Raw genomic sequence first — 26,063 nt, forward strand, 5'->3', positions numbered from 1 at the left:
TTCCTCTGTGTTGAAAAGGTTGAGAAAGGCTGAATTAGATGCTCTCTGTTTAAGCGTTACTAAACCCCAGACCCTGCCTTCACTATATCTGGGCTCCCACAGTAAACGCAACATGGAAGTGCAATTATTTTATTAAATATAAACTGTTAAATAACTTTTCTGATCAGCAGTATATAGCAATTTTGCGACTTCTACCAGTGTCCAGCTGAGCACCGGTTAAAGCTTGTAGGAAGAGTTTTCATTTTCTTCTCACTGCCCTATGAGATTGCATAACCCCTGACCCTCTGTCTGGACAGTGTTGATTGGCCCTGTGCTGATCACATGCACCCTCCCAAGAAAAAAAAATCTCTCAAACAGTACACACCAAACTGAGCATGTGCAGAGTGTGCCAGAGGCTGCACTATTTTAACTGATAATTGCGTGGTCATGCAATGCTGTACTCAAACAAAATTTACATCCTTTTTCCACACAAATAGAGCGTTCTTTTAATGGTATTTGATCACCTGTGCACTTTTTATTTTTCACGCTATAAACAAAAAAAGACTGAAAATTGTGAAGAAAAACTATATTTTTTACTTTCGGTTATAAAAAATATATACAGTAGTAAACTTAAAGTTAGTCATACATTTAGGCCAAAATGGATTCTGCTACATGTTTTCGGTAAAAAAAATCCCAATAAGTGTATATTGATTGCGTTGTGTAAAAGTTATAGCGTCTACAAACTATGGTATACTGTAGATACTGCAATTTACACCATTTTTTGCTATACAGTGCTGCACTAGTTTAACTGACAATTACGTGGTCATGTAATATGGTACATACATGAAATTTATGTCCTATTTTCACACAAATAGAGCTTTCTTTCGGTGGTATTTGATCCCCTGTGCGCTTTTTATTTTTCGCGCTATAGAAAACTATGTTTTCTTATTTCTGTCATAAAAAATATCTAAAAAAAACTCAAATTTTGTCATAAATTTAGGTCAAAATGTTTTCTGCTACATGTTTTTGGTTAAAAAAATCCAAATAACTGCACATTGATTGCTTTGTGTGAAAGTTATAGCATCTACAAACTATGGTATAGATATTGGAATTTGCACAGCTTTTACTTTCTGACTGCCCATAACATTTCCTGAGGTGCTAAAATACCAGGATAGTATAAACACCTCCAAATGATCCCTTTTCAGAAAGTAGACACCCTAAGCTATCTGCTGAGAGGCATATTGAGTCCATGGAAGATTTATTTTTTATCCATAAGGTTTTTTTTTTTTTTTTTTTCACACAAAAGTTGTCATTTAAATGATGTATTTCTCACACAAGCCATGGGTATATGTGGAATTACACCCCAAAATACATTCTGCTACTTCTAACGAGTATGGAGATACCACATGTGTGAGACTTTTTGGGAGCCTAGCCACATACAGGTGCCTGAATTCTAATAACCACTTCGAAAGCCTGAAGGTGCGTAACTTCCTCATTTCACTTTCTCACTACCTATCAAAGTAGGCCCGGAAATGCCAGGATAGCACCAAACCCCCCCAATGACCCCTTTTTGGAAAGTAGACACCCCAAGTAATTTAAAAAGATGCATGGTGAGTATTTTGCAGATCTCATTTTTTCTCACAAGGTTTTGAAATATAAAAATAGAAAAGAAAAAATATTTGTTTTCTTTCTTCATTTTCAAAAAACTTGTGGTAACAAACGAGATCTGCAAAATACTCACCATGCTTCTTATCAAATTCCTTTGGGTGTCTACATTCCAAAAAGGGGTCATTGGGGGGGTTTGATGCTATCCTGGCATTTCAGGACCTCCAAAGCCAGGAAGTAGAATGAGGAAATAAAACCCTTTAAAAGCCTGAAGGTGCTTATTGGATTTTGAGGTCCTGTAAGCAGCTAGACTGCCAAAAAGTCTCTCACATGTGGTACCTCCATACTCGGAAGAAATAGCAGAATGTATTTTGGGGAGTAATTCCACATATTCCCATGGCATGTGTGAGCAATAAATCATTTAAGAGACAATTTTGTGTAAAAAAGTTGTTTTTTTTGTCATTTTCCAAAAACGCATGGTAAAAAAATAAATTCTTCTATTGACTCAACATGCCTCTCAGCAAATAGTTTGGGGTGTGCACTTTCCAAAAAGGGGTCGTTTTGGGGGGTGGGAGCATTTTATGCCTATCATTAGAAGTTTATGCCACACATCATTCACTATTCTAACCATCTGAAGACCAAGCCTTTTCTGACACTTTGTTTACATGAAAAAAATCTGTATTTCTTGATAGGAAATTACTTCAAACATTATAATTTTTTTAAAGCAGACACCCTAGTGAATATAATGGTGGGTGCTGCAATTTTTTATGTCACATAGTACTTGTGCAGTGATTTTTCAAACGCAAATTTTTTAAAAAAGTACACTTTTTTTAATGCACAAGAACACAATATATTGGCCAATTATTTGGCAAAATATAAAAGATGATGGTATGCCAAGTAAATAGATACCAAACATGACGTGCTGTAAAACTGCTCATGTCCCATGCAAAAGCGACAAACTGCATACATTTTTAATATTCATAGGCTTTAAGAACCTTTACAAGTTACCATTTTAGTTTTACAGAGGAGGTTTAGTGCTAGAATGACTGCCCTTCATCTGATGTTCACGGCGATACCTCACATGCATGGTGCAACCGCTGTTTACATACCGGCACAGGGTGAACACTCATGCAAGCAGGTGTGTGCGCGCACGTGGTGGGGCAAGGGTGCTTTTTTTAAGCTATTTTGATTTTTTAAATTATTATTATTATTTTTGGGGCATTGTCATATATTCTTTTTTGAGAAATCTGGGATCTATCAGACTCTAGATATCTCCTCTGCCCTTATATTATCTAATCTCACCAAGATCGGTGTGATCAGATGCTTCCCCAATTTACAAATGGCACTGTTTATATCCTGCAAAACTGAAGTGATGAAATGCTCGTAGCTTCCGATTTCTTAGACTATAGAGATAATTGGCACCATTCTGGTCTCCAATCAGCTCTAAGGTCAGCTGGCAGAAACACTGGCTGCATTCTTAGGTTCCCACAGTGGCATGGTACTGCCTGAGAAGGCCGTGGAAGGCTGCTTGTAAAAGCAATCCTGCAGCTAATTGGCCACTAGAATTGCTTTTACATGAAAGCCGATCGCTGGCTTAAAAGAAACGATACCAGGATGATGCCTGCAGCTGTAGGCATCATTCTGGTATACAGTAACCATTCAAAGCCCAGTGATTTATCAGTGCGTCACTGGTCCTTGTTGGGTATATATGCTATGTTCTTTTTTTTTTTGCATACAGCCTGTGAGCTGAATGAAAAAAAGAAAGAAATCTCTGCCAGAAAAGGTGTGTGGTATGCCCACCATTAGAATATACCGCCTTGCATCCGCCCACTTCTAATGGTGGGCACACATTAGGTCGCACGGGGCCACATGCACCAATTCCAAGATTGTACAAATGTCTAAATAGTGGCACACTTGAATACAAATTGTCCACGTATAAGTGGTACCCCATATGGAAAAAGGATGACACCAAGTCCCAAACTATCTTGCCACTATTCCCCATGTACTGTATGTGAACACACTGCAAAATATATTCCCATGGGCAACAAGTTTAAAAGGCTACAAATCAAATCTACTGTATGTGGCTTACGGCCAAAGTTAAAAAGGCTATAGATAAGAAAAGAGCTTTTATTCAATATAAAAATGAAGGAACACTATCATTTAAACATTACAAAGAATATAACAGAATATGCAAAAACGACATAAAGGCCGCAAAAATTGAAAATTAACGACAGATTGCAAAAGAAAGCAGGACCAACCCCCAAAAATTCTTCAAATATATTAATAGTAAAAAGGTTCGGTCCAAGCATGTAGGCCCTTTACAAAATAATCTAGAGTGGGTGACTGGGGACAAAGAGAAGGCACATTTATTTAATACCTTCTTCAGCTCTGTGTATACAAAGGAGCATGGGGGAGCTCTTGTCCATAATGGGCATGGTATTGACACAGCTCCAGATGATCCACATTTGCTCACAATTGATATGATCCAAAAATATTTAGACAGTATAAAAGGTGAATAAGGCACCTGGACTGGATGACATACACCCACCGGTCCTTAAAGAATTGAGCTCTGTCATTTCAAAGCCATTGTTTCTAATTTTTAATTTACTCTTTAATGACTGGCATAGTACCGCTGGATTGGTGTAAGGCCAATGTGGTGCCAATATTTAAAAAGGGGTCAAAATCTTTACCAAAGTAATTATAGACCTGTTAGTTTAACTTCTATAGTTGGGAAGATACTGGAGAGTTTAATAAAAGACCACATAGATGAGTTCTTGCTGTAAAAAAAATATTTTATGCAACAGACAGCATGGATTCATGAAAAACAGAAGTTGTCAAACAAATTAGATTTCTTTTTATGAGGGGGTGAGCAAAACCTTGGACAGAGGGGTGGCGGAGGAAGTGGCATACTTGGATTTTGCAAAAGCGTTTGACACAGTTCCCCACAAACGGCTAATGTGTAAGGTAAAGTCTATGGGCTTGGAAAAATCCATATGTAAATGGATAGAAAACTGGCTAAAAGATCGTATTCAGAGAGTAGTGGTTAATGATTCATACTCTGAATGGTCTAGGGTCATCAGTGGTGTACCCCGAGGTTCAGTGTTGGGACCCTTACTTTTTAATATATTTATAAATGAAATAGGGTCTGAGATTAAAAATCCCATTTCAGTCTTTGCAGATGATACCAAGCTGTGCAGTGGAATAACATCCTTACAGGATGTCTTCAACTTACAAGTTGACCTCAATGCTCTGTTTAATTGGGCAACTATGTGGCAAATGAGGTTTAATGTTGTTAAATGTAAGGTTATGCACTTGGGAGCTAATAATATGCATGCATCATACATACTAGGGGGGTACAACTGGGGGAATCAATTGTGGAGAAGGATCTGGGAGTTCTGGTAGATCACAAGCTTAATAATGGCATGCAATGCCAAGCTGCGGTTTCTAAAGTGAGCAAAATCCTCTCTTGTATTAAAAGAGGTATAGACTCCAGAGTGAGAGATATCATATTACCCCTGTACAAATCATTAGTAAGACCTCATCTGGAATATACAGTTCAGTTTTGGGCACCAATTCACAAAAAGAACATTGGGGAACTTGAGAAAGTACAGAGAAGGTCAACTAAACTGATATGAGGCATGGAGGAGCTCAGCAATGAGGAAAGATTAGAGGAACTGAATTTATTCTCTCTTGAGAAGAGGAGATTAAGGGGGAAATGATCAACATGTATAAATACATCAGTGGTTCATATAGTAAACTCGGTGTAGAGCTATACACCCTGAGGCCATCATAGAGGACAAGGGGGCACTCTTTACGTCTGGAGGAAAAGAAATTTAATCTCCAAACACGGAAAGATTTCTTCACAGTGAGAGCTGTGAAAATGTGGAATAGACTCCCTGAAGAGTTGGTTCTGGCCAGCTCAGTGGATTGCTTCAGAAAAGGCCTGGATTGTTTCTTAGATACACAGAATATAACTGGATACTAACATTTATAGGTAAAGTTGATCCAGGGAATATCCAGTTGCCTCTCGGGGGATCAGGAAGGAATTTTTTTCCCAGCAGGAGCAAATTGGATCGTGCTTTGATGGGGGTTTTTTTGCCTTCCTCTGGATCAATTGTGGGTATAGGATTATAACTTTTTTTTTTCTATGGTTGAACTGGATGGACTTTTGTCTTTTTTCAGCCAGGCTAACTATGTGAACTGTATATGTTACCTGGTATCTGATCATTCATTGATTTATTTATTTAAAGGTTCACATTTAGCTACATACCTATCTAATTAACTAGGTTTGATATGCGTTTTCATTCAATCTGAACAATTTTGTATTTGATTTTTATAGTACACATTGGAAACAAATGCTTCTTGATTTTTTATCCTTTCATTCATCTTATCTCCCATTCATTCTTATTTTATTTATACCCATTCCATCGTTTTAAATTCATACATAAACTGAAATATTTCATTTTAACTTTAAACCCTGCATCTTATTCTTATTCATCTTATCTTTCTAGTTATTCTTATTTTACATAACTATACCATCTTCTTTTTTAAATGTATAAATATACGGATCTATTTAATTCTAATTTTTAATCCTATATGCACAACCATCTGTTCTGATAATATATGGGGTATTTGCTTTTACCATGTATATTTGGTTTTTACCGATAGACTTAAAATACCTATTGTATATTGTTTATGATTGTGCATTAGTCCTGAAGGGGGGGGGAATTCCTTTTAAACAAGTTGGCTCAATCTGTATGTTCTCACACTGTCAATAAATGTTTGTATTATCTCATCCAGAATTGCATTATTTTGGACTCCGGGTGCTCCTTAGTTTTTCATTCAAACATCCATTCTCACAGATGAAATTTTAAAGGCTAAGTTTATTTTTTATAAAAAAATATTATTAAATGCACATAATGTATTTTTGTAGGGAAAAAATGTGCATTTATATTTTTTTTTTCATGGGAGTCTTTCCAAGCATATGGGTGGAACATGTAACATGCTGTTAAAACTGGAGTTAGCCTTTAAATAAATAGTCAGAAATATGTACGAACTATGTACCCAGACAGAAGGGCAAAACCCTGCTGTTATGCTTGTAGGGTATGATTGGTGCCTTAGGAAACACTCAGAGGCATCCGACAGTAGAATTAAACCTTTGCTGCAGTATGCCACTTAAAACATATCTAAACCCCCCAAAACTAAAATGTTAATATATTGCAGCTTACAGTACAAGTTCTTAGATGAGGTGGCTGCATAATTTTACATTTTCAGGCATTTTTCCCTTTATGTTCATCTGCTCATCCTGTGAATTACACTTTCTCTCCTTGGCTGGATACTCTCTCTCTCCATTGTATCCATGTGGGGAGCCATGGTGGTCACCTAGACTGAACTTCAAACGTAACCTCCTCTCCATCTCCATTCTGGACGGGGTATTTAATAGTTTACAGATAGAAGATAACATTGTGCTTTAAGCTCAGCTCATAGGAAGTGACCAGGATATTTCATTCCTGGTAAGATCAAGATCAACAGGTATTTTTTGTAGCTGCATGAAAATTTCCTTAGTTTAGAAAATCAGAAAGTAATGCAGCCACCTCATCTAAGAAATGGCATGCCTAAATGCATTTCTTTTTTGTTTTTTGGTGTTGATATCCTTTAACAAATTTTCCAATAGGGATAACACTGTATATTCACAACTATTGGCATTGCAAATACTTACTGTAAAACAGAAGATTCTGCTCTTTTAAAAAACATGGGGTTAGAGTTCTATCACTGCAAGCACAAAGTCTTGTCCTGCTCCATCCATACAGCCCACACTCTTTGAGGGCAATAGATATGAGATAAATTTCCTCCACCTGTTTTCCTGAAAAACTATATGTGAAAATAGCCGCCCACTGGTGTCAAGAGTTAAACCTCAGAACTACTGGTTATACATAATGTACACAATAAGGGCTTAAACACCAGGGGAAGTTCTTTTAGGGAGGAAACTGAAATTTTGAATATATGTTTGAATTTTATTATACTGTAATTGCTACATCCTGGGTTAATGCACAGAAAGTGGATGTGTGTCTCTATACTATTAAAGCAAAGCTCCAGGCTCCCCCCCAAAAATGAAAAGTCAGCACATTTACCTGTCTAGGGATCCAGTAATGTCCTCACCTGAGCCAATTCTTCAAGCTACGGGTACAAGAGGCGGCATCTTTAGTAAGAGAAACCGATAGTCTAGTTGTTTCACACCAGTTTCCTACTCTGTATGCATAACGTACACTGTGCTTTGTGAATGACCCTGCAGTCTTCTGGGACCTGTGAAGTGTCAAAATCAGGAGGGGGGCCGGACTTCCGGCTCAGATTGCCATGGCGCATCTGACTGCTAGTGTCAAAACCAGGTGTCTGCTCCCCCTCTCCCTCATAAAGTGCCAAATGTGGCAGTGGAGGGGGGGGGGCAAACAAGTTGCACCTCCCCTTTGGGGTGAAGTTCCACTTTAAGCATTGTTCCTAAATATCAAAGGTTATTCTATACGTTTCCGGAGTCTAAGGTAATTGATGTAGCACCTTCAGGCTAGGTTCACATATCTGCGAGTGGTGCCACTGCGGATCCGCACAAAAATCCATTCAGCTGTACCACCCGCACAGAAGAATGCCGACCCACGGGCAAGTGCCATTAATTCTAATGGCACGCCGCCCGCACTGGAAATCGCAACCGCACTGGGAACCGAGGTTCCTGTGCAGGTTGCGGTTTCCCAAGAAGTGCAGGGACTTCTTCCCTGCGTGTCCTGGTGCATGGGAATCCATTCAAATGAATGGGTTCTCGTGAACCAGGGGTAAAAGCCCCAATGAGCTATTGTTAATGTCCCTCTTTGCTATTTCAAAAATTTGGGAGGTATGAATATGATTTATAATGGAACTTAAGACTGTAAGGTAAAATATTATAAAGAATATATAAATGAGTGTAAAAGTGTTGACAATTCTTATTCAAAGACACTCCTTCATTTCTATGACTCTCCAAGGCAGCCATTCTCCACCAGGGTTCTTCCATAGGTGGCCAGGGGTTCCTTGAGCTACGGCTAACTGACCTTCTAGGTGATCGTACCTACATAGTTCCAAGTCCAACACCACTTGGCAGTGCCAAAGACATAAATGTAAGGGTGGCAATCTGACCATCAATGTGAGGGGAACATTCATTGCACTGACAAAAAGCAATGTAAGAGGCATTTTCCCAATGACCACCAATGAACTAATTTAATCAGGGGTTCCTTGAGACCTTAAAATTACTGCAAGGGTTCATTTGGAGTAAACGGGGTTGAGAATGGCTGCTGTAGGGTTTGAAGGATCATGCTACATCACTGAGGTACTGGCATGGTGCAGTGTATTCTGTGTAGTAAGCATAGCATATGTAAGTAATAATGATAAATGTAAAGTGACACTTATGGGGAATTAAACATTTTATTAGCAGGTTCTTAGCACAACTATTGTTTGATATATCTCAGGGCTGGTTTCAGCTGGCAGTGTTCCTAAAGCAAAGCTGATGACATTTTACACATGCATCATTGTTCTAACAAAGACACAGGCTTGGCTTGCAGTTGTGTTGACTATTCATTGATATTCACCAGTAAGAACTGGCATTGCAGGGGTACACTTCAGCTGGACCCTCTTTAATTCCTTATTCCCAGGTATAATTCCAAATCCCATTTTACAACCATTTTTCGTAATGCAGCCCTTTATTGCCATCGAAACCACATCACCATCTGCAAATCAAAAGAAGATTTTCTTCAATAGTTTTAAAAAGTAAAAGGTAAATCATTTTGCTTGGCCTGATTTCTCTGTTAAATTACCTATTTGTATTTCTGTCTGTGTTACTGTTGCAGATTTTCCCTCATTTCCTGTCTGGGAAAACCACTGCCAGCAGGGCAGGTAGCGAGGGGAAATCTCTCTAACAGAGCCCCAGATAGCAGAAAAACATGACAGTAGTTTTTATCTTTAAGTATTTAGGGACCACCTACCACAGATTTACTGAAGCAGAGCAGCCCTGCTGCGCCAGATTACATGCATGTACATAATTTGGCTTTTCCAGGTAGGGGGTGCTGCGCCCCCTGGCTCTGTTTTCATTCACTACAGCACATGCTGATCAATGGGTCCCAGCCAATGATAACTGGCTGGGACCCGCTGAGTGAATGACAGGATAGAGTCCTGTGTTAGTAAACAACACAGGGCTCTCTACAGAGCACAGCAAAGCAAGGAGATAAAGCAGTCATACTTATTAGTAAAAGCAGCACACTTTACACTTGTTAGGCACACAGTTAACCCATTGATTGCCCCTAGATGTTAATCCCTTCTCAGCCAGCTTCATTAGTACTTTGACTGTGCTATTAGTACTGCTCACTGTATTAGTGTCACTGGAGATGTCAGTGTCAGCCAGTTCCCACAAAGTATCAGTTAGTGTCAGATTTCCCACTGCACAATCAGTCCCACTGTAAGTCACTGATCACAGCTATTACTAGTACAGAAAAAAATTAATAAATAAAAATTCCAGTATACAGTATATACCATCATTTTTAGACACTATAAATTTCATGCAAACTGATTAAGATATGTTTATTGGGATTATTTTTTCACAAAAGACATGTAGCAGAACACATTTTGGTCTAAATTTTTGGAGAAATTTTATTTTTTTATTGGATATGTTTTATGGCAGAAAGTAAAAAAAATTGTTAGTTTTTTTCAAAATTATTGTTTTTTTCATTTATATAACTAAAAAGGTAAAAAAAACCTAGTGGTGATCACATACCAACAAAAGAAAGCTCTATTTGAGTGAAAAAAAATACATACATTTCATTTGGGTACCGTGTTGCATGACTGTGCAAATTTTACCTGCGATTAATGCCAGCAGATATAGCCAGTAGCAATCATCACCGATAGGCACGGCACCCGGTGCCCCTTTGCCAAAAGAACACAATAGCTCTGCGGGAGGGATTTCCCTATCAACTCTGATTGTGTTGGTGGGGAAATCAAGCTATTTTCTTTCCCGCAACTCATGGTTGCAGGAAAGAAAATCTCATCATTTATGGCCTGCCTTACTTTTACCATTGTCTAGCACATACAACGGGACTTTCAATTACAGTAGTCCGGGACAAATAAAAGAAGACAAATCTTTCATACAAATGTATGTCAATGTTATTTATACAAACAACTAGTTTGCATATTATCACATACAATATTTAGTTTAAGTTATTTTAAAGCTAATACATTTTTTACCTAAATGCATTCCCTGCATTAAGATAAAAAAAAGTTTTGCTGCAACTTGATGTGACCCCCCCCCAGTTAAGTGTGCCCTACATTGATCCAGTGCTGCGCCTATTTGCAGTACCTCCCCGTCTTTCTCTTCTCATAGGAGGATCATGCAGCAGCCGTAACCATTGACCCCTGCTACTGTCAGGCAAGTCCTGTGAGAAGAGAGCAGGAGGGGGGGCTGAGCCAGGCTGTGTGTGTCTATGGCCACACAAGACCCAACGCAGGAGCAAGCCTGCATGTCAGCCCCCATAGCAAGCAAAAACATTTGAGCTCTTTGAGAAAGAGGGTGCTGCCCTCGAAAGGAGTAAGCCCTTTGGTGATCTCCTCCCAAACCTAGGAGCACTTGGAGTGGCTGAACTGATTGTGTCTCTATGATATGCATTGTCAGATATAACATATGAGTAGATATATTTACATTTCTTTTAATAAATGGTTTTAGAGATGTGCTAGGCTGGTGTGCCTTCTATTTCTTTGTGATTTTCTGAAGAAGAAATAGGCAGTATACATTATCATATGGTGACAATTGTGCCATGGGGGTCTATTCATTATCCACTTGCCCTCCGGAAGATTTACCCCTCTTCATGACCAGGCCATTTTTTCTATATGTTGCTGTGTTACTTTAACTGATTATTGCGTGGTCATGCAAGCTGTACATAAATTAAATTTATATTTTTTTCTCCACAAAAATAGCTTTTCTTTGGTGATATTTGATCACCTCTGTGTTTTTTTTTTTATTTTTTGTGCTGTAAATGATAAAATACTGAATTAAAAAAACAAACAATATTTTTTACTTTCTGCTATAAAACATATCGAATAAAAAAATTTAAATAATCTAATTTCTTTATAAATTTAGGCCAAAATGTATTCTGCTACGTACTTTTTGTAAAAAATCCCAATAAGCATATATACTGATTAGTTTGTGCAAAAGTTATAGCATCTACAAATGGGAGTATATATACTGAATTTTTTTTTTTATACTAGCAATGGTGGTGATCAGCGACTTATAGTGGGACTGCAATATTGTGGCAGACAATCTTACACTAATAAAATACAGTGATCAGTGCTAAAAATATACACTGTCACTGTATTAATGACCCTGGCTGGGAAGGGAAGGGTGATCAAAGAGTTAACTGTGTGCCTAGCTATGTGATTTGTGTACTTTGTGTGCTGTTTTAACTAGGCAATCTGCTTGATCTAAAAAACAGCGCAAAATCCAAACACAAAATTACATAAATGAACAAAAACTAAATTAATAATAAGTGTCCATATAAAAATAAGTCTTTATTCCCATCAGAACCAGTAATAAATATTCAAAAAGTGTGCTTCCGCCTATCCACCATGTGAAAAATAATATTGACCGCACTCACCAGATGGAGGTGAGTAATGAGCCTTATAGGAAATAAGGGATCCTATAACCCCTCCAAAAGAGCTCAAATCTTCTTTTTCACCCTGCTTAGGTATATAAATCGTCTCCACTTCATTCCTCCATGGATTCCTCAATGGTGTATAGAGAAAGAAACTACATAGTGTAATGCTGCCACTTCATATAAAATATAAAGATAGAATAAGGCCACTCACATGTTTAAATATAATTAAAAGCCTTGTTTAATAGCCTAGATGGCGATTGTTGTTTATTATTGGTGTTTTTCACTGTTGCACAGCTGCATAATCACTTAGTATTTTCTTTTTTGGCGCTGGGCTATATATTTTTAATCTGCTTGATCTAGCAGACCTAGCAAAATCCAGAAGATCACAGCTGACAGAACACAGCTCTGCCTTTACATAGGCAGAGCTGTGTTCTGTCAGTCTCCTCGGCGATCAACAAGTGCTGGTGCTCATCCACTGGCCGGCACCTGTTGACCAGCTTCTGCTGTGCCCAATCATAGCAGAAGTGGCGCTCCGGCGGCGCATGTGCGCCCCCTACAGCTGAAATGCAAAGTCACGTTTATATACATGATTTTGCACAGAATGTCTGCTGTGTAGCAGTAAATCTGCTGTAGGGTGGATAGCAACTGGGTAAATAAAAAGACCAATGCATAAAAGGCAACAAACACAATTCTCCCAAGGGATAAAACCGTTAGAGCATGCACTCCAAATTTATTCAGGACAACCCCAGACAATATACCCCATGGGTTCAGACATATGAAGGTTCCAAGGTCCAGAGAGGTCCTATCAAGGGTTGCCAACACTCCACAACTTTCTTTTTCTGACAAAAGATGAGAAATTTGCTGAGAAAGCATATTTGTACTGACAACTTGAAATATGACAGAACCTCTTATTATGTCAAGGTCCTCAGAGTCCCCCCCCCCCCTAACATCAAGGTCCCCAAATTGCCTTCCCCCCCATATCAGGGTCCCAAAAGTTCCTCCCCTTACACTGGGGCCCCACTGTTCCTTTTATTAACATTAGGGTCTTAGCAGAGTCCTACCTTAAATCAGGGTGCACAGAGTCCCCTCCCTTACATTAGGATCACCAGAGTCCCTCCATCCACTTTCATTAGGGCCCTCATAGTTCCCCCTTACATCAGAGTCCCTCCCTTACATAATGAATCCTAGAACCCCTGCTCACATCAAGGCCCCCAGGGCTCCACTTACATCTGAGTTACTTTCTAATCTCACATCAGGGTCCTTGGAGGTCCCCTATTTTACATTAAGGTCCCAAGAGTCCAACCCTCTTATATTAGGGTCTATGCTTCACGGCAGGCAGTAGGGTGGAAGCTGAGAGGCAGAGCTCTGGGAGCAGGTCTGGAGATGCAGGCAGAGAGTTGAGTGAAAGCTATGTTGGAGAAAACTAAACATATGTAGAGTCATCAACAAAGAATCCATCTATCTATGTTTATGTAACCTTTGTAGTGGGGTAAAACTTAAAAGGGGACATTTGTTGAGTTCACTTTTTATTCAGCATTTACTGTGGACTTTCATTATACTGTAAAGTACTTTGGATGTTATCACTTGTATTCGCTATCATTCTATGCATTTATCGTATGAGGTTGATTTATTTGTTTTTTACACATTTATTCATTTATATTTATTGTAGAATAGCAAAGCACTTTTCTTACATTGCATTATCCCTTTTACATCTGTTGCATGCAACACAATTGTTGAGGGCTTGTGCACAGAATGTTTGATCACTTCATATATACAGTATAGTTGGTAATCACAATAGTTATTCTGAAATTGTAAGTAGGAATATATACATACTGGACCGCTCAATAGTTCCCCTGTATTCCACGCACTCCAATTCATTCCCACCGCAAAACACCATTTCTTTACTATTACAGGGCTTAGTAGATCCAGGCACATAGCAGCTTGGGCACCTGAATCCGTTTCGTAACAATGGTGAAGAACACAGTTCTGAAAGAAAAAAAAAAAGATTGATCTATTATTGGCCAATCTATCAATCAAGTTATTCTTTTTTTCATCTATTTCATCTGTCTTCAGCTTCTGACCCACAATAGTGAATGTAGATATGTAGATGAAATGGGATTCTATACAGAGAAGCAACCTTTGAACCTCAGACTTGGATGTCTCCTTGCCTTAGATCGGGCTACTTGGTTAATGCTAATTCTCGTGCTTGCTGGGGATACATACCACTAAAAACTCTATCTAGGCTCTTCTACCTTCAAACAGAAGATTGTTTAAGTGCACTCTGGAAAAAGTTCTCAGCATAGTAGTTCATGGGTAGCAATTAATAAGGATGTGAATTATATTTGGGATGCCCGGGGGAAAAAATAGGGGCACCGCATCTTAGTTATAATATAAATCCTCATATGCTCAACCCAAATGGACTTTTGAGGTGCCCCAGAAACAACCACAAGATACAAAATGTAAAATTAGGGGTCATACACATGCCCTTGCGACTTTATTTATACAAACAGTTAAAACTGAACCCGTATTGAACAACACAGTCATAACATAAAAAAGACTGCATAGTGGACTCCTCTCCAGTGATTAAGCACCATTCACCTCTACTGTCAATACATAGTTTCCAACAGGGAGTAGCAAATCCCCTCAGCATATATTGTCCACCGTTATTGTACAGTGTTAAATCCTCTATGCCTTACACAGGAATCGACATCTGCTTCTTCCGGACGATACCAAGTAGAGAGGCCATTTGTTATGCAGTATTCCAGGAAAATCGGTTTTCAATGGGCGTGACCCTCAGACCCCCCCAAAAACATCACTTGTGACCTCAGGGACTGCCAACAGATTTTTCTGGAATTCTGAATAGCGACTTGACTCTCTACTCTGTATTCTTCCAAGGAAGCAGACACCAATTCCTGTGAAACACGTAGAGGAATAACAGTACAATAATGGTGGACAATATATATGTTTTGGGGATTTGCTATCCCTGATAGAGACTTTCTATTAACAGTAGAATTGGATGGTACATAATCATTGGAAGGGAGCGGATTATACAGTTTTTTCTGTGTTTTGATTGTGTAGGTCTGTATTGGTTAAGTTTAAACCATTTGTATAAACTAAGTTTAACATTTTGTATCTGTTTCTGGGGCACCCTAAAAGTCCATTTGGGTTGAAGATACGAGGATTTACAAGGATGTGTGTCAGCACTCTGAAATGAGACGGTGCCCTTGAAAATGGTGAATTTTTAGTTTGGGATTCATTGGTGATGGGTTTGAACCTATTTCAGGTTTGTATTGCTGTCTGTGTCCCAACTTGGGAATGTTGCGCTCTTTATTTTTTCTGGTTGGCATTGTTGCTGGAAAGTGATGGGAATCGCAAAATGTTACCACTAGAACAGGAATATTGGGGAAGTCGTCCTATGAAGATGCCTGCTTTGGTGATAACAATCTATGAGAGCACTTCTATTTCCTATTGTGTCTTCAGGGAAGAAGCCAATGGAAATCTCCTGAATGGACACAGAGGGCATAAAACCTTGACCATTTCCTACTCCAAAATGACAAATATAGAAAAGGTTTGTGCTTTAAAGCAGAACTAAACTATCTGAGCAACATAAACTGAAAATGGCATTTTTTAATATTCAAAAGCAAACTCACCCATCTATCCATGTCTCAATTATTTTTCTGAGAAGTCACTTTGGAACACATCTCCCTAGCATTTCTAGTCACAACCATCTTAAGTAAGGCTAGATGATTCATGTAACATTTGCTTCCTGGAATCCATCTGGCCTTTGCTCAGGCACACAGGCAGGAAGTTATGCTTAGCTTGGAAAGTTTCTCTTCTCCTCCAGATAAAAAGGAAAAAAAAAAAACTCATGACAACTCTTGGAATGTATGACATCATGTTAGCCTAGGCCAGAAACCAGGAAGCAACTGAATGCATGGTAAAAAAAAAAATGTTTAAAACAAGTGAATATAATATACCATCTTTACTATTTACTAATGCTAGCAGCTTAAGGATTTACACTGGAAGATTTACCCCCTTCATGACCAGGGCATTTCTTACTATACAGCGCTGCACTACTTTAACTGACAATTGAACGGGCATGCAACACTGTACATGAATGAAATTTATATAATTCTTTCCACACAAATAGAGCTTTCTTTTGGTGGTATTTGATCATCACTGGTTTTTTTATGTTTTTGCTGTAAATGAAAAAAGACAAATTTTAAAAACTATATTTTTTACTTTTTGCTATGAAACATGCCTCATAAAAGAAATTTAAAAAAATAAAATTTCTTCATAAAATTTAGGACAAAATGCGTTCTGCTACATGTCTTTGGAAATAAAAAAATCCCAACAAGTGTATAATAATTGGCTTGCATGAAAGTTATAATGTCTACAGATAGCAGTATATACAGTTGTGCTCAAAAGTTTACATACCCTGGCAGAAATTGTGAAATTTTGGCATTGATATTAAAAATGACTGATCATGCCAAAAAATGCTCTTTTATTGAAGGATGATGATCATATGAAGCCATTTCTTATCAAATAGTTGGTTGACTTCTTTTTAAATCATAATAACAGAAATCAGCCAAATGGCCATGATCAAAAGTTTCCATCCCCTGGAATGTTTGGCCTCGGTACAGACACACAAGGTGATACACACCGGTTAAAATGCCAATTAGAGGTTAATGCCCCACATCTGTGGATGTTCAAATTGCAGTTAGTGTCAGTGTATAAATAGTCAATGAGTTTGTTAGCTCTTACGTGGAAGCACTGACTAGACACTGAGCCATAGGGATCAGAAAAGAACTGTCAAAAGTCCTGCATAACAAGTTAATGGAACTTTATAAAGATGGAAAAAGACATAAAAAGATGTCCAAAGCCTTGAATATGCCAATCAGTACTGTTAAATAACCTATTAAGAAGTGGAAGGTTTGGGGATCTCTTGATACCAAGCCAAGGTCAGGTAGACCAAGAAAGAATGCAGCCATAACTGACAGAAGAATTGTCCGGGACTTAAAGAAAAACCCACAGGCAACCTCAAAAGAAATACAGGCTGCTCTGGAAAAAGATGGTGTGGTTGTTATTAAGGAGTACAATACGGTTATGCATGAACAAAAATGAGTTGTTTGGTAGAGGTGCCAGAAAGAAGCTTTTACTGCACCAATGCCACGAAAAAGCCCAGTTACAATATGCCTGACAACACCTTGATATGCCTAACCAGGCCTTTTTGTGTCATTGATGCAGTAAAGGCTTCTTTCTGGCACCTTGACCATGCAGCTCATTTTTGTTCAAGTGTCATCATATTGTGGTCCTTCAAAACAACCACACTGTCTCTTTCCAGAGCAGCCTATATTTCTTTATTTTCTTTGAATCCCTAACAATTCATCTGTCAGTTACAGTATGGCTCCAATCCTTCTTGGTCTACCTGACCTTGGATTGATATCAAGAGATCCCCGAACTCTCCACTTCTTAATAGGTGAATTAACAGTACTGATTGGCATGTTCAAGGCTTTGGACATATTTTTATATCCTTTTCCAACTTTATAAAGTTCCATTACTTTGTTACGCAGGACTTTTGACAGTTCTTTTCTTATCCCCATGGCTCAGTATCTAGCCTAGTCAGTGCTTCCATATAAGAGCTAACAAACTCATTGACTATTTATACACTGACACTAACTGCAATTTAAAAAAGCCACAGATGTGGGACATTACCTCTAATTGGCATTTTAACCCGTGTGTGTCACCTTGTGTGTCTGTACCAAGGCCAAACATTCCAGGGGATGGAAACTTTTGATCATGGCCATTTGGGTGATTTCGGTTATCATTATGATTTAAAAAGGAGCCACACAACTATTTGATAATAAATGGCTTCATATGATTATCATCCTTCAATAAAAGAGCATTTTTTGGCATGATCAGTCATTTTTAATATCAATGCCAAAATTTCAGAATTTCTGCCAGGGTATGCAAACGTTTGAGCACAATTGTATACTGGAATTTTTATTTATTTATATTAGCAATGGCAGAGATCAGTGACTTATAGCGGGACTGCAGCGAGCATTCTGACACTAACTGCCACTTGATGGGAACTGACTAACTGCCACTGACATCTCCAGTGACACTAATACAGTGATCGGTGCTAATAAAAAGCACCTACACTGTAATAATGACACTGGGCTCGGAAGAGTTAACATCTGGGGAGATAAAAGGGTTAACGGTGTACTGTTTTGTGCTTACTGTGCGCTGTTTTACTAGGGGACGTGCTGCTTTCTATCTCTCTGCTTTGCAGAGAGATAGAAAGCAGCACGTCCCCGCTGACAGGAGAGATCTGCTGTTTACACTCAAATCTCTCCCGTCAGCTGCCCGGCCATGAATCGCTGAACGGGACCAGGTACGTGGCATCTTTGGAAGCCAATGACAACGCAGGTAGAGTGCCCGCATCCCCTACCTGGAAATGCTAAATCACATATACTTATGTGATTTTGCACAGCACGGCCGCTCTGTAGCAGTAAAACTGCTACAGGGCTGCTGGGAAGTGGTCATAAAAACATTGATTGAGACAGTTTAGTTCCTCTTTAAATCTTACGGTTGCTGAATTGCTAAGATTCTTTTCTAGATCACCTAATCGAAGAAAAACTACTAAATTGGCAAATTAGTTATAAACATATTCAAATGAATAACTGGAATAATAATATAATTGTTTTCACAGACATGGATATGTAAACTCACTTTTAAATTTCATATTGGAATTACTGTTGTTTCCTTTCTTACATTCACCACTGACTCGAACACAGAGGTCACGGTTCGTTGATACAGAAAAGCATTTATTACACAATTGCTCATATCCACATGTTTTCTTCACTGCATTGTAAATCACATTGCCTGAAAAGAAAAAACAAAATCACAAAGCACAAAGTGAACATTTGTCTTACCGGAGGTCATCTTACTGGCAGGTATTAGTGCCCCTTTAATTATTATTCATCCTTTAGTGATGTAATGGGTGGAGATAGTGCCCCCTTATATGCCAGTTGTGGGTGGGGCCAAGTACACTTGGGGTATGGGAGCTGGACTCTACTGATCTGCAGAAATGTAGTGCTATGCTTGAGCTGAACTAGAGCGCCCTCTGCAGGACTGTACCACCAGGGTGGTGAGTAAGGACACTTTAGGAATAGATAGAGAAACCTTTATTTATTCCAGGTAACAGGCTACAGGCCGGGAATATGCATGTGGCAGGCCTCAGTAGAATGTTAATTTTATTGTGTTCAGTGTGTTAAAGAGGTAGTAACCTCAAAAAGAAAATGTAATATATTGCAGCTTACCGATCTTTAAATGTGGTGTCAGCATTAGTTTTCTTTTTTAGGTTATTTCCCCCTTTATTTCACTTGGTGATCCTGCCACTAGCATGCTTCCTATTCCTAGAGCTTTCTTTTGGTGGTATTTAATTACCACTGGGTTATTTTTTTTTCTAAACAAACTAAAAAAAGACTGAAAATTTTGAAAAAAAAAAGTTTTAGTTTCTGTTATAAAATTTTGTAAATAAGTAATTTTTCTCCTTCACTGATGTACGCTAATGAGGCTACAGTGATGGGCACTGATAGGCTGCACTGATGGGCATTGATAGACTGCTCTGATAGACGACACTGATAGATGGCACTGATAGGCGGCTCTGATGGGTACTGACAGGCATCATTGATGGATACTGCAAGGCAGCAATGATGGGTACTGATCGGTACTGATAGGTTGCACTGACAGGCATCACTGGTGGGCACTGAAAGGCAGCACTCATATATGGCACTGATTGGAACTGTTAGGCGGCACTGACAGGCAGCACTGACTGGCAATGATAGGCGTCACTGATAGACGGCACTGATAGGCGTCACTGACTGGCACTGATAGGTGCCGCAAATGTGCGCACCAGAGACTGACGCAGTACTCCATTTTGTTAAGAATCTCCATTGTTGTCCCTCATTTTTCCCCGTTTCCTCTGTTCAGCCACAGTGACATCTGGTTGTGGGTCACTGACAGGCTAGAGCCAGCAGGGAGCCCAGAGCTATAAAACACCTCTCTGAGCCAGGGCCTAGCTGTCCAAAGAACCTGTGCAATTTAACACCTCGTATAAGATAATGGAGCCTTCCCAGGAATTCAAGGCATTCCAACGAAGCACGAATCAGAGAAACTTTTCAAAATCCATTTTTCCCCTATGTCTCATATCTTGGAATATGAGAGACTTACATAAAAACCAGACATATCATCAGATTGGCTAAGAGAAGCCGAACAATTTGATGGGCCACTCGCCTTGTCTCGAATACATAGGAAAGACGAAAATCAATCTAATCAATCCTCATACGTGTCTGCATAATAATCTACCCGCGGGTGGAATGTCACTTGTGCAGATGGAAAGTTATGGGCCAAAGTATGAGTTATAGGAGATTTTGGCTGTAGTTGAGGTATCCGCCCAGACCACCCCTCCCTAAATGAGGCATTGGTCCTTGGCTTTAGAGACACCCCCTGCTGGGGGACTACAAATTGTGTTGTCAGGCCTAAGAAGTTGAGTTGAAGATGTCTCCCTGTCAGGGCTCCAGGGTATGACCAGAGGTATGTGAACTGACGCAGGGAAACGCAGGCTTCAGATATGTTATAAACAATATAATTTATTAATACTAACAATACATAAACTCAGTGCAATACTAAAACATAACACAGTGCAAATGAACCAAACCACCCAAAGATAACAATACATACAATGCAAGCGTCGTCAGGCAGGCCAGGTCAATAACAATCGGGCAGGTAGGAACAGGAGGAGCAGGCAGAGAGTAGTCAGGTCACGAGCCGGGTACAGCAACTAACGGGCAGGTAGGTACAAGGGGTCAGGCAGAGAATGGTCGGGGTCACAAGCCAGGGATCAAACAGGAGAAGTCAGCAGAGGTCCGGATCAGGCAGGGTCGGCAACGAATCAGTCAGACAGGAACAGGAACAGGAATGCAGGTAACAAGATACAGGGGCCCATAGAAAAACACACACCAAGGCACAGACTGCAGGTCTGGCCATCCCTTAAATACACCTGTGATCAGCCTCAGGTGTTTTGGCTGACTGCAGGGTTGAGTCTCTGATTGCTGAGAGCACCCGCTGGCCAGCCCTGGTACTGCAGCCCACAAGGCAGGTGAGTCCCACCATTACTGGCAAGTCCATTCCTGACACTCCCTTTTTAACATCAGTACCACCTGTGCTCTTTCGCTCTGAAACTTGGATCTGCTAACCCAGGACTTTGGCAAGTACCTTAACTTTTTCACCTCAATCTGATATCTCTTTGCTGTGCTGTTGGTCTCTGTATGTGTGTATATATGTATATATATATATATATATATATATATATATATATATATATATATATAATCTATCTTAGTTACATCTTTTTCTGTAAATATTTTTATTGCACCCGTTTGACCGTTTAGTAATAAATCTTTCCTTGTGTTGAACTGTTTCTATAGCTCTGTAGTGTAAATTACAAATTCCTGCCTCTAAAGAGAACGCTACTGTGTTTGTTTAACCCTCTGTATAACCGTGTTATACAGATGATTACCTCAACCATTATAGTGTTATTACTGATATCGCCAAGTTTCCTCTTTCTTTGTACAAAAAGGAGGTGGTGGCAGTGTGAAGGGTTAATTGCGTAATTAACCTGACCCAGTAACAATCGCTCAGGCTGCCGGTACATCGATTGTGGTCCAATTAGCTGGAAAATCGTTGTGCAGGGTGCAGCTGGGTGTGGTATTGTTATGCACGTGACAGCACGGTTTTAGATTGGCTAGTCCTTCGGTCACGAGTTTGGTGAGAAGGGCTGGGGTCTGACGCCACGATTGTGACAATAGTTACTTAGCACTTATAGTTGACACTGAAAGGTAGCTCTGATATGTGGCATTAATGTGCACTGATGGGCACTGCTATGTGGGATTGATGGGCACTGATAGGCAGCAATCATGGGCACTGAAAAGCAGCACTTATGGGGCTGTGTCACGGAGTGAACGTGCCTTCCCCACCCCCCTTTGCTGCGGTCCCTCTGCCGTATCCCTCCATCCCTCCCTCCCCCCTTGCATATTCCTCCGTACTGCCAGGGCCGTGCAGGACGGGAGGAAACGCCCCCTCTGGTGCGGTTAGCACCTCTCCTCTGGCAAAACTGCGGGAGACAAAGGAGACTCCGGGAGTGAGGGGGGCGTGCCTCGTTGCCGTGGCAATGCTGGGCCGCCCATTGAAACCCAGAAGCATCCCGCACGGCTTTAAAGAGGCCGGTTCAAGACCAGGCCCATCTCTTTGTCCCTGTGCACGCTGCTGGAATCACCGCCTCCGGAGCCAGCCCCGCACTCTACAGACCCCCTAAGTCAGGACTGTTACCCACTGATTACTTCAGGGTGGGAGCCTCCGCAGCCATCCCTGATGCCAGCTCTGCCTGAGACCCCAGCCAAGGGGGAGACCGCAAGCCAGCTCTGCCGGAGACCCCAGCCAAGGGGAAGACTGCACGCCAGCTCTGCCTGAGTCCCCAGCCAAGGGGGGACCGCACACCAGCTCTGCCCGAGACCTCAGCCAAGGGGGAGACTGCACGCCAACTCGGCCCGAGACCCCAGCCAAGGGGGAGACCGCACGCCAGCTCTGCCTGAGACCCCAGCCAAGGGGGAGACCGCACGCCAGCTCTGCCTGAGACCCCAGCCAAGGGGAGACCGCACGCCAGCTCTGCCTGATACCCCAGCCTAGGGGGAGACCGCACGCCAGTTCTGCCTGAGACCCCAGCCTAGGGGGAGACCGCATGCCAGCTCTCCCCGAGATCCCAGCCAAGGGGGAGACCGCACACTGTTGGATCCATGAGTGTATGCTTCCCCTGTTTTGCCTGAACTGTCGCTATTGTGCGCACAAACCACCCGTGTCATGAACTGCCCCTATTGTGCGCTCAGACCACCCGTGTCCTGAATTGTCCCTAGTACGCTGTGTTGAGGACAGACTCCACAGCCAGAGTCCCGTTGAGTCCTCATGAGCCCGCTTACCGTGGGTGTCCCTACAAGTGTGCCATGAACTGTCCTGATTGAGTGTCTTTCATAGTTCAATAAAGCTTTGTGTGTTCCCCATCTTCTTTGTGTGTTCTGTCCTGCCTATGCTTACGTCACACTGGTGGCAGCAGTGGAGGACCAGAACGCGGAAGAAGATGATGGAGAGCGATAGCACCCCACAAGTGCCTCCAAGGAGACTTTAAAAAGCCGGCGCGAGATGAGGCCGGTCTCTGTCCCTGTGCACGCTGCTGGAATCACTGCCCTGGAAGCTGCCAATTACCCCAGAGTGGGAGCCTCCGCAGCCACCCCTGCTGCGCACTCTGCAGACCCCCAAAGGTCAGGACTATTACCCGCTGAATACCTCAGGGTGGGAGCCTCTGCAGCCATCCCCGATGCCAGCTCTGCCTGAGACCCCAGCCAAGGGGGAGACTGCACGCCAGCTCTGCTGGAGACCCCAGCCAAAGGGGAGACCACACACCAGCTCAGCCCGAGACCCCAGCCAAAGGGGAGACTGCACACCAGCTCTGCCTGAGACCCCAGCCAAGGGGGAGACCGCACACCAGCTCTGCCTGAGACCCCAGCCAAGGGGGAGACCGCACACTGTCGGATCCATGAGTGTATGCTTCCCCTGTTTTGCCTGAACTATCCCTATTGTGCGCACAGACCACCCATGTCATGAACTGTCCCTAGTGTGTGCACAGACCACCCGTGTCATGAACTGTCCCTATTGTGCACACAGACCACCCGTGTCCTGAACTTTCCCTATTGGGCGCACAGACCACCCGTGCCATGAACTGTCCCTATTGGGCGCACAGACCACCCGCGTCATGAACTGTCCCTATTGTGTGCACAGACCATCCGTGTCCTGAATTGTCCCTAGTACGCTGTGTTGAGGCCAGACTCCACAGCCAAAGTCCCGTTGAGTCCCCGTGAGCCTGTTGTCCCTAGTACGCTGTGTGGGAGCATTGTTGAGGCCAGACTCCACAGCCAGAGTCCCGTTGAGTCCCTGTGAGCCCGCTTACCGTGGGTGTCCCTACAAGCCGCATGTCACGGAGTGCCATGAACTCTCCTGACTGAGTGTCTTTCATAGTTCAATAAAGCTTTGTGTGTTCCCCCATCTTCTTTGTGTGTTCTGTCCTGCCTACGCTTCTGTCACAGGCTGCACTGATGATCAGTACTCTGATTACCAGTGTAGATGCCCCCCTCTGAGAAATGCTGCTTACTAGCTCTCCTCACGTGCTGTCAGCATGAGGAAAGGTGAGCCGATAACCGGCATTTCCTATAAGATGTGATCAGTTGTGATTGGACACAGCTGATCACATGACAGAGCCCGTGTCATTGGCTCTTTACCGATGTCCCAGGGACACAGCGCAGCATTGATCGCCGCGCTGTGCGCCCCCCTGTGTAGAGTGGGAGGACGTCATATGATGTCCTCCCAGAACAAGAGAGCCACTGCCCGCCTGTCATTTCCTTATATGGCTGGCAGGAGGTGGTTAAAAATAAAGACTTACTAGCTGATGGGGACCGTGATGTAAGAGGGACTCTGATGGGAATACTCTTAGGGACCCTGATGGAAGGGGAGGTTCTGATGTAAGTTGATACCTGGATGGGCACTCGAAAGTAAGGGGGCCGCTGATAGGAACTTAAAAGAACACAAGTCTTACTTACTGATATTGGAATATTGAGACAGCATCATACACTTGGATCCACTACATTGAGTTTCCTTTTCTGTGCAGCAATTAGTTGAGTCAAGAGTCCAACACCTTTTGCATATAATCTTGAGATGACCTAAAATACAAAAAAAAAAAATAAGAACAAAAGCTTAGTCAGAGAAAGGACTACTTTGAAGCAGATATCCCCAACTGCACCCACATGTGGATAGGCTGTCAACATCACATTGCACTTAGAAAATGGATAAGCAATCCATAAAAATATTTGGTTACCTAAGTGACTACTCCACAGTTTGACCCACATGGTCTGATTGCTAGTTGTGAAAGAACCAACTGGGACAGGGGCTTTTGGAGGGGACTAGGGGCTAGCATTTTGCCCACTAATTATGGCCCATGGAGAGAGCAGATCATTCTCTAATGATGTATAACAAGGTGATGAACGCTGTGAGTGAGACTAAGAATAATTCTCTGCATAAAGACAATAAATATTCCCTTCTGAAGTGGATGGAAAGATGTAATATTAATCTTGTACAGGTTAACGGTCAGAAGAAATATGGTGGCCCTCACTAGATGTGCAACAATGAGACGACCCCCAAAACAGGAATGGTCTTACAGGTAGAGGCCACTGACATTTGTTTCCCTACTCATCTTTACTGACTGTTTTTCGTTTGACTAGGGTCAGTGTCACTACTGGTAGCATGAGGCGATACCTGGACCCTAGAGAGGATGCACAGGCAGTCCAACTCCTCCAGGATGGCACATCAATATGTGCCATTGCCAGAAGTTTTTTCGTGTCTCCCAGCACAGTCTCAAGAGCATGGAGGAAATGCCAGGAGACAGGCAGTTGCTCTAGGAGAGCTGGACAGGGTTATAAAAGGTCTTTAACCCATCAGCAGAACTCGTATCTGCTCCTTTGTGCAAGAAAGAACAGGATAAGAACTGCCAGAGCCCTACAAAATTACCTCCAGCAGGCTACTGGTGTGAATGTCTCTGACCAAACAATCAGAAACAAACTTCATGAGGGTGGCCTGAGGGCCCGACGTCCTCTAGCGGGCCCTGTGCTCACCATAGACCTTGATTTACAGTTGCCATTGAACATCAGAATTGGCAGGTCC

General features: G+C 41.5%; 1 protein-coding gene across 1 annotated transcript; it reads right to left on the reverse strand.

The window, feature by feature from the left end:
• Positions 1-9,014: 9,014 nt before the first annotated feature.
• LOC149462980 (phospholipase A2 inhibitor gamma subunit B-like) lies at positions 9,015-25,149 on the reverse strand. The gene is made up of 4 exons (XM_089676084.1): positions 24,947-25,149; positions 18,972-19,124; positions 14,073-14,225; positions 9,015-9,329 (listed from the first exon to the last, which is right to left on the reverse strand). Exons 1-4 carry the CDS (start codon positions 24,972-24,974, stop codon positions 9,178-9,180), a joined length of 486 nt encoding a protein of 161 aa, XP_089532210.1. The 5' UTR covers positions 24,975-25,149; the 3' UTR covers positions 9,015-9,177.
• Between the last annotated feature and the right edge of the window lie 914 nt (positions 25,150-26,063).

The sequence above is a fragment of the Staurois parvus genome, unplaced genomic scaffold (genome assembly GCF_062004578.1).
Source record: "Staurois parvus isolate SC_StPar_1 unplaced genomic scaffold, SC_StPar_1.0 ptg000163l, whole genome shotgun sequence".
Classification (NCBI taxonomy): Eukaryota; Metazoa; Chordata; class Amphibia; order Anura; family Ranidae; genus Staurois; species Staurois parvus.